Raw genomic sequence first — 10,063 nt, forward strand, 5'->3', positions numbered from 1 at the left:
CACGCCGTCAGCCGCGTGTACATATCGGCCATCTTCCCCTGCATCAGCTGCGTGGGACGCGGGGAGACGTCAGCGCCGAGCCTGGGGATCGCCCCGTCCCCAGAGAAAGGCGCCCGCAGCCCCTCACCCACCGTGGGTGGGCTCAGAGAACCTCCCACCTTCTCACCGCATCGCGCAGCCCCGGCACAGACCCACGCAATGCACAGACCCACGCAAAGCCCTCCCGCGGCACAGCTCCCCGTCTTCCCATTTTTAAAGAGAAAAGCAAGACAATGAACATTTCCAATTCTGCCTCACCTGGAAGTGGCCAATCCTCTGTCCGAAGGCTTCTCGGACGTGCAGGTAGGGAATGGCGTGGTCCAGAACAGCCTGCATGAGCCTGCGGGGAGCACGGGCGTGCAGGAAGGGGAAGACGGCAGAAAAATTAACAGACAAATCGTAATTAAACCTCGGAAGCTCACTCTGAGGCCAGAGGTGCTCACACCCCCAGTGACGACCGTTCCCAGACCGGAGCCTTACCCCAGCGGGCCACCAGACAGCACCAGTCTCTCCAGGTCCAGCCCGCTCATCAGCACGTAGACTCCTTTGCTCAGCGTCCCCAGGATGTTCTCAGCTGCAATCGGCAAAGGAAAGCGAATCACTGCTGGGCAGAGCTAAGGGAAGCCGAGGGGCTGCGGGGACGATCCACACTCTTGGTCTCGTTCATGTTCTTCGCTTGCGACACAAGCGTTTGGGCGCCGGGTTTTGACCCACACACTCCCTACCGCTGAGATGCCTTCTCCACCCAACCAAAGCCCAAAGGAAAAGGCAGCAGAGGTTCTAAAGCACATCTACAACCGCTGCCGTTCTCTGTCTGCTTTCTAAAGAGCAGAGTGCTCCCCAGAGCTCTTCCAGCCCAGCTTTGTCCAACAAGAACAGGAGAGTTAACAGCCTGGGAGGAGAAACGGGGAGCCCCCTCCCCATCCCATCAGTTTGTATCTCACCCAGACCGGCAGCTTTCCATCTGATGTGTGTATTGGAAACGATCGCAAACCCTGATGTGCCCGGGTCACCCCTGAGCATCCCCAGCGCAGGAACCCAAGCTCCGCAGGCAGGCAGGCAGCCCGAGCCCACCACCCACCACCCATCACCCACCACCCATCACCCAGCACCCCCGGAGTGCCGGATATCGGTCTCTGGAGACCAGGGATACGAAAAGTCGTTATCCCCCCTTCTGCGAGGGGCGCTGAGCAGCACATTGCACTGGTTATAAATAAACATTATAAAAAGACAAGTATTATTCCTGTGAACATGGAAGAGGAAAATAGGCACATTAGGTGATGGGCTGAGAAAAACCTGAAGAAAGCGTTTCACGGTGGGACAATCTAAAGCCCACGCTGCTGTTCACGGGTATGAAAAGAGAAGCAGAACAAAAGGCTCCTCTCAGCCAGGCTGTGCTCGTACAGACAGGAGAGAACCCAAAGCCTGGCAGCTGTGCTCTGGAGATGGACCGGGATTATCCACCGATCGTACCACGCAGGGGAACCGACACACTTCAGCCTTTGATCACGAGAGATCCGAGAGATGTGATACGCAAAGTGAAAATGAGACAGGACTCGGACACGTGCTGATAGTCTCCTGAAATAAAGAATCTGCTTTTCAGCGGCAGAAGCTCGGGCGCTGCATTGTCTCCTGGTTAGTGAAGAGCATGGTGACACAGCGTACGGAGGAGCGCAGCACCGTCATCATCCCATCGGAGCTGGGAAGGGGAAGAGGGAAGCCTGGCTCTCAGCAAAAGCTCAAAAGCCCCACAGACCAGAAAGGAAAATACTAACAGCAAACATTGCTTTGAAGAAAGGAACACAAATGCCAGCATCAGTAATAATAAAATGACACCTCTAAGGTGACTGTTCATGAGCAATGACATCTCAGAGCTCAGAAAGGACTGAAGAGCCTGCAGGTTTCCTGGCTGTCCGGGGAGAAGGGATGGGGAGGTACGCGGGGAGCTGAAGGACACGGGTGAGGGCTGCACGAGGCGGGGCAAGACCTGCTGGCTGCGTATCACAGCAAAAAACCACCAAAAAATAAACTTGGGGCTCTCAGTCAACTTTTTTACCAATGCAATAGGAATGACTCCATGGACAACATCTATGAGAACAACACCAGCCACTCAGCGGAGCACGGCCGGCAGCGAAACCCGTGTCCTCCAAAGCGGCTGGAACTGCAGGGCTCGAGGACAGCTCGGTCCGAGAGAACCGTCCTGCAGACGTGTGAAATGGCACCAAACTGGTTCAGCTGCCAAGGCAGGAGGTCAGAGGCGGCACTAACGGCCGGAGCACAAAGCGCGTGAACTCAGCACGGCGGTGATGTGCTTCCCCGAGTTACGGGGAAATGGAAACCCCCTGACCATGAGAACGCGCTGTTGTGTGCGGATCATCGCCCAGGAGCTGATCTCAGACCTGGGCACTGGCCTTTCTGATTCCGGAGCAGAGGGACCCAGTAATGTCCAAAATGCCAGACCCCAGCTGAAGCTCCTGCGCTGACTGCAGAGCGGTCTGAGAGGTGTACGGGGCGCGGGAGCGACTTGCTCTGCGGGTACGCGATTGTCATGAGTTCACATGAGGCATCTCCTCCACTCACTCCACGGAGGCTGTAACCTTCCCACCAGCACCACCAGCCACAGGAGCGACACAATGGCCATGGCAGCGGCCTCTGCCATAGTGACCACGGGGGAGAGGATGTCCCTCTGCACGCCCTGACCCCAGAGGAGCTCAGCAGTGTTACAGGCAAACCAGAAGGCTGTTCAAAAAACCCAAAAGGCAGATCAGCTCTCCTCCATCCCGGCCGGGGAGCGCTGACGGACGCGCTCGTTCGCTCCAGCCCAGGAGATGGGCTCTCCCAGTTCCACCAGCTCTGCTGGGAGGCTGCCCAAGAGCAGATTCCCATCGGCAAAGCCCTCCGGGTCACAGCCTGACCGTGCCTGTAGTTACTGATCCAATTTATCTGGGAAACCACCACATGTGCAGTGCCACGGGCTGAACCCAGCTCACCGGGGATCTTGCAGTCCTCGAAGATCAGCTCGCAGGTGTTGGACCCCCTCATCCCCAGCTTATCCAGCTTCTGGGCTGTGCGGAAACCTGGCGTTCCCTGCGAAGCCAAGACAGCAAAAATACATGTCAAACCTCAATTCTGCCAGAGCAAATACAATCACCAGGGATCTGTGAGATTCCCCTGAGCACGCCAACACGCCGGGGTACCGGGAGGGAGGAAAGCCAGCTGCCCGCTGCGGGAACGAGAGCAGCTGGGGTGCAAGGGCAGAGGAAGGCAACGAGCAGAGAACCAGGCACACATGGGGGGCACGCATGAACCCAGCGCACCCATCTTCTAATGCACATAAATCAGATATGAAATAAATAAATCATTTGGACAGCTGCCAACACCGACTCTCCCGGAGTAAGGGTTGCAAGCGTCTGTCCTAATCGCTACGTCAAGCTTCCTGATCTCTGAGATTTTATATTTCCTGGATCCTTTATTTCACCCCAGCTTCCTGTCTTGCTTGTGGCGACAGAGATGCATCCAGCATGGCCTCAACTAATTAAAAAGGAAGAAAAAATCCCCGAGATCGCTGTTTTCCCAGGGCTCCCCGCTGAGCAGCCCCTTTCGGCTCCCCTCGGCCCCTGCTCTGCTTTGCACCTTTGGGTCATTTGGGATTGCAAAGGGGCAGTGCAAGAAAACGGGGGGAAGAAATTCACTGAGCTGGTTTAATGTCTTGGCTTAAAAAACCCCAAACCACATGAAGTTAGATAACGGCATAGTAGGACATATTTACAAGGCTTTCAATACCTCTGACAATTTTTGGCAACAAGCCCTTTTATATTAGAAACTTGTGCTTTCTCTCTTCATTTCTAACCCTAAAGACTGGTTACGTGCTTGGATCCCAAAATCTGAGAGCGCTCAGCTGACAGTGCAACACAGCATGCCACGGGGCAGGGACTGATCTCACGGGTTTACACAATTCGGGCAGAAAGTGTCGAGCAAGGGGCTGACAGTTACAGAGAGAAAACTCGCTGGCTTTGAGATGAGCCAGGCAGGGCGAGGGGGCGAGCTGTAAGAACCACACCGCAACAACCCCGTGAGGATTATCCAACCTACCCTCTCCACAATGAAGGCGGTTATACCCCGGGAGGCTGGAACAGCGCTCACGTCAGTTTTAGCATAAACGATGAGAACATCTGCATCCGGCCCATTGGTGATCCAGAATTTGTTCCCATTCAAAACGAAGCAGTCTCCTGGAAGCAAAGAGCTGCAACCTGTCAGCTCAGCACAGGCAACAGAGCACCACCCACACCCTCACACCGCTCATTTCAAAAAGGCTTCCCCCGCTGCCTCTTCCTGAGACTGAGCACCGTCTCAGTGGTGTGGGGAGGTCAGGCTGAATTCACAGGAGATGTCATTGTCACCAGCCCTCTGCCCAGGCAGCGCAGGACAGGCTTTACCTTTCTTCTCAGCTCTCAGCTTCATGGACACAACATCCGACCCAGCGTTGGGTTCGCTCATCGCTAAGGCTCCGATGTGCTCTCCGCTGATCAGCTGGAGGAAAAGACAAATATAAGGGAGGGAGAAGGGCAGCATTGTTTCCGTTCCCTGCTTTCCAATTTTTCAGCCTGCCTTCCCATTTATTTTCCTGCGCTGCATCTCCCCAGTAGCTGCTACAGGCGAGAAGCGCAAAGGGAGAGCTGCTGTTCGGGGGGTCCTGGCAGGAGCTCCCTCAGGCTGCGGTGCTGGGGGGGGGGGACAGGGCGAAACCGCCGCGGGACGAGCGGGGTGACCCAGCTGGTGTCTGGGTTGGTGGAACACAGCCCTGCCTGGAACACCAAGGTGCCCCGCGCGCCGTGCCGGCAGCCGTGTGCCTGCCACACGCTCCCCGAGCTGCGCTTTGCGACCGTGCTCCTACACCACCCAGAGCCGCTCCCAGGGAGGGGGATGAAGAGAGACTGCAGAGCTCCCAGCAGTGCCCGGTCCCCCCGCGCTCACTGCAACAGCAGAGGGACACCCTCCTCCTGAGCCTGGGCACACCGGCTCCGCCACAGCTGCTGCCTCTCCACTCTTCCCCCCATCCTGCCCTTCTCTCCTTGCCTATTTTTTTTTCTTCCCTGTGGACTTTTATCCATCTTTTGATCTCTTGTTTTCTCAAAAAACAGATGTAACACTTAAGGTAGATGTCCAACCAATGCAGTCCATCGGTGTGTTTCCACAGCAGGCGTCGTGACATGCCCACGGCCGCAGCGCTGAGGACAGCGCAGGGTTACACGTCAGCAGCTGCACAAGGCTGCACAGTGTGCTTTGCACGTGGTTTAAATCAAGTTTCTCGTACTGACAGTTTCCCTGATAATTTCAGTCGCTGGGATTCACTGCACTAGTTACGTTTTTCCCTGGATTTAAATTCTGAGATCTGTTCAAGGTGCTTTTGAGTCACAAACATCAACACCCCAAAGGATGAAGTTTCATGTGTAGTCACCTAACACAGGCAAACCAAACATCTGGGCAGTGAGAAATGGAGAACATAAAACAGGAAAGCAGCCAGTTGCATTCAGAACTCTCAAAACTATTTGGGAAGTTGGAAGGACATCATCCAGTGTCCCCTCAAAGCCCCCCTTAGCAGCACAGCCCCGGAGAGCTGGACTGCGCTGCCGGCAGGGGTCAATGCGATAGCGAAGGGCGAGCTGGGATCTGGGCAAGCACAACATTCCCTAAAGGCGGGGTGCCCGCAGTCGGCCGGCGGTTCAAGCGCTGCACCCTGTGAGACACTCATCCCTGCAGGCAGCCGGACCCCAACTGCTCCCCCTCTCCCCCCCGTCCCCGCCGCACACCTTGGGCAGGTACTTGCTCTTCTGGGCCTCGCTGCCGTGCCGCACCAGCTGGTTGATGCAAAGGTTGGAGTGGGCGCCGTAACTGAGCCCAACAGCTCCTGACGCACGGGAAATCTCCTCCATCACCAGCACGTGGTCCAGGTACCCCAGAGCAGATCCACCGTATTCCGCTGAAAAGGGAAGAATAGAAGGGGGAAGGGAAGAAATAGAAGGGGGAAGGGAAGAAATAGAAGGGGAAAGGGAAGAAATAGAAGGGGAAAGGGAAGAAATAGAAGGGGAAAGGGAAGAAATACGAAGGGGAAAGGGAAACCTGGTGTTAACCCCCATGGGGTGTATCCCACCTGCACAAGATCCCCGGGTCGGGCTCAGTCTTCAATGAGACCCGAGACACAAGAGAGGTTCTGTTTTCGGCTGACACTGGCCCTGAGCTGGGCGCCTCTGGCTCTCCCCATCCTCTCTCAATTTCAGTTTCTTATCTCAAAGGCACAGTGATGTTACTTCTCCAGCACAATCAATAATTTACTTTTACAGCACAGTTTAATACACATAACACGCACAAGGATAGGTCTGAAACACGCTGCTGACACCTGCGCAACGGTCAGTCCGTGTCAGCCACCAAGTGCAACCGTCACATCGCCGTGAAGATCAAACCCAAGCGGCAACCTTTATCAGGGGAGGGGACAAACCAGAGTCTGGGGTCTCACTATGAACACAGTCAACAGTTTAACAATTTCTCACATAGCCAAACCAGGAGAGTTCTCTGTTCGTTCCCACAGAGCGGATGGGTTTGGTGCTGTTGCTTGGAGAAAGGGACGGTAAGTGCCTGCTGTATGCGGTCCTGGCCCATGACTGCCTTGGACGGCAAGGGGCACAGGAAACTAATCCTGCCAGGCAGCTTCTCCTCTGATACAACCACAGTGCGCTTCAGAGTGATGCTGCCCTTTCAAAATTACTTTTTCTATATGACACGCCAGTATTGCCGTTCCACAGGAGCTGCATATTCCCATTTCTTAACTTGGCTCTTTATCAAATAAATGCAAAATTACATCAAGCCAACATAGCTTTCGTAGTTCTAAAAAGAAAACAAAAAGCACTTATTTAAGATGCTCCCTTGAAAGGCCTGACCCATCGGTGCCCAAATATGCCATTTCTCTGAGCATACACCTTCAGATCTCACATTATCTCCACATCCCAAATCCCAGCCTCACTTCCTACAGCAAAACCAAAGCCAACAGAGAAACTGCGCACAGCTACCCGACCGAAACAAGGGAAAAAATTCTGGGCAGAGGAGGGTTTTAGAGGTAAATCTTTGAGGAAATCCAAAAGGACAGGACTCACGAGGGGATGGCTTATTTATAGTGTGGGAAACTGCTGCAAGCCTCAGGCACCACATCAAAGAAGAAAGAAGGTAAGAGTGAGAAAAAACAGGAGCAGCAGTAAATTGGGAAGAGTCCAGAGAAAGCAAGCAGAACCACCGAGTCTTTCAGGCAGCCTCAGCGCCGCTGAGGCATGATTTCGAGGCATTGCTATTCAGCGGGCTGCCGCAGAAGCCTCGCGCGCGCGCACCCAGAAACACTGACCTCGCGGCGGGGAAATAAGGGCCCCATTGGCCGCTCCGCTGCACTAAGGGCTTCTCCTCATTACACCCTGCTCACGCATTCAGCACGACCACAGCAGCCGCAGCCGTCTCTAACATTAATCAAAACACTTTTCAACCAACCTGCACCAGGCTGAATACGATTTACCCTGATTTCTTCTGACTGGCTGGATGGGGCCAGCTCTCCGTTAGCGATCGCAGCTTTTCACAGCGCTGCTCTACACCCTCTAACTTCTACCAGAGACGGATGTTTGGTCCAGGATACTTTTATCTATAGCTCTCGTTCCTCAAAACTTGCAGCAAATGCTTCATATTGGAGAAGCGCAAACGTGTGCGAATTGCAAGTGTTATACCTGGAGAAACCCTTTCTGAACAGTGCTTTTAAACTGTAAAAGCCACTTTGGAACTGTCCAGAAGTCTAACAAGAAAACAGCATTCTGAGCCCATGAAGAATAACAAAAGTTACCAAAGGGTTTTGTAAAAACATGAAGACAGGAGCCTCTGGACAAAACGATGTCCCATCACAGACAGGGTTGTTATGAACTGGAAAAAGTGAGCTGAAGTCGTCTCTCCTTTGGTTGAGGAATCACCCAGCAGAAGGTAAAAGGTGGGAAGAGACTTACCAGGAGCTGTGATCCCCAGAACTCCCATTTCCCCAAGTTTCTTCCAAAACTCCTGCAAACACAGGGCAAGCAGTCAGGCCAGACTCGCAGGCAGGGCATCGGCACAAGAACCGTTCCCAGGCAGCTCGCCGGACACATCAATTCACCTTGTTCCTGTGATATCTCAGAGATAGATACACCAACACCTGTTCCTCCTGCAGCTCCAGCTCCATCCTTTGCACTAAGAACCCAGACAGACTTACAGACCTTAGTTACGCTACACGCAGGAGCAGCCTGTCGAACCCACAAGCCTAGATTTAACTCGGGAAGGACAGGTTCTAAGATTTAACCCATTGCCCAGTTTTTTTGGCATTTTTTTAATGAATTAAAACCTCCCATTAATTTCCAAAACTGCACTTCTAGGCTGCCATATACTATCTCTTGCTAAAGATTATTTAGGATTTTATGACTTAGATTTATTCTTGTCTGTTACCTTGCGCCTCCCCATCACTGTGCTTTGGCAGCACGGCGTGGGTCTGTTAGCCAGGGGTTGCCACAAACGGTGGTTAGCGTAAGGTACCCGTGACCGAAACCCTGGAAACACTTAGCAGATTAGCTGGCACTTTCAGACTCTTCCACTAAACCAGAAACTGCTCGGTAAAGCCAAGGAACCTCCCTGGGGGAGACTCCGAGCGCAGCCTCTCCTCCGCTACACGATGGACACACAGGTGAGCGCTTGTCCCATGGCCCCAGCATCCAGCGGCAAGAGAGTTATCAGTGAAGGGTCTCCAGAGACTTCAAAAAGTATTATTCAATAGCTCTGGATGACATCTGGTGCGCCAGACTAAATTTATATACTTAACTTCAAAGCTGTACGTCTATCCCTGAAAATGTCAACATCAGAGCTCCGGGGATCCGAGCAGATGTTCCGAGCTTTTTAAGTCTTGGGGAGCTTATGAAAACCAACAGTTAGATCTCTCATTTTCATCAAACCAACCATCCTGTTGCACTGAATTTGTTGTTTTTATTAGGAGGGCAAGTTTCATCTCAACAGTCAAACCTCTCTACACTGCAGCATTTGCACACAATATTTCCACACCAAATTTGAAAGAAAACTCAGATGTGCAGGACAGGGTCCCAGCTAGGAGAACACAAAGCACACACCAGAGAAGTTGTCTGAACAGAGCCGAGCAGAAATACCACAATGAGAAACCAAACAAGACCGTTATCACTCTTTTTTTTTTTTTTTTTTAATTGGGTGCTGGTTGGGTTCTGCCCCAGGTTGTTGAAAGTTGTTAACAGAAGATAAGACAGGAAATCAAAAAATTGTTTTCTCTCTGGCTTTCAAGTTTGCAAAGTTCCTGCATCTGTTCCTGTGGTGCAGACTGGGATTCTTTGTCTGGACTAACGTACAGATCAAAGTACAGACAGGCTTTCACGACCATCTTTTTTAAATGCACACATGAGATACTTGCCCGCATGCCTTTGAATTCATTTTCCTGGTCAATCTGTTGGGCCTTCGGAGCCAAATGCTCTTGACAGAACTTTGTCATGGTCTGTCTAAGCTGGGAAAAGAGATGAGGAGAAACACACACGTTACATCCCATCAATACCCTGTCATCTTCTTCCCTGGGATGCTGCCAACATTCCCCTGCCAGGCAGCGCCAGGATCTCAAACCCAGAAGGAAATTGATGTTTCTTCAGGTTACTGGCTGCCCGACCATCCCAAAGGCCCTTTAGTCTTTCACAGAGAAGATACCGATGTACTTAAGCTCCTCTCAGCATTTAACCTTAACAATCTTACCCCAACACGAGAGATGTTACTTAACTACTGCCTGCACTAGGGCTTCTGGTCAGGAAGCTTTGAAAGCTGATGAACAGAGCTCCCGAGGTATTATCACCATCCAGCAGCTGCTTACAGTTTCATTTAATTGTATGCAGATGTCTGTAATAAGCATGCATGCTAATTAAAACATGTTGGTGTATCAGACCAGAACTACAATAGCTATCCTACT

General features: G+C 52.5%; 1 protein-coding gene across 1 annotated transcript; it reads right to left on the reverse strand.

The window, feature by feature from the left end:
* Positions 1-12: 12 nt before the first annotated feature.
* On the reverse strand, positions 13-9,613 carry IVD (isovaleryl-CoA dehydrogenase; the record flags this gene model as incomplete). The annotated part of the gene is made up of 9 exons (XM_010074942.1): positions 13-47; positions 298-379; positions 520-613; positions 3,030-3,126; positions 4,132-4,268; positions 4,476-4,569; positions 5,850-6,019; positions 8,070-8,121; positions 9,524-9,613. Coding segments are annotated over 9 exons (851 nt in total), but the record flags the coding sequence as incomplete, so codon positions are not given.
* Positions 9,614-10,063: the final 450 nt, after the last annotated feature.

This window comes from Pterocles gutturalis, unplaced genomic scaffold (genome assembly GCF_000699245.1).
Source record: "Pterocles gutturalis isolate BGI_N339 unplaced genomic scaffold, ASM69924v1 scaffold947, whole genome shotgun sequence".
Taxonomy (NCBI): domain Eukaryota; kingdom Metazoa; phylum Chordata; class Aves; order Pterocliformes; family Pteroclidae; genus Pterocles; species Pterocles gutturalis.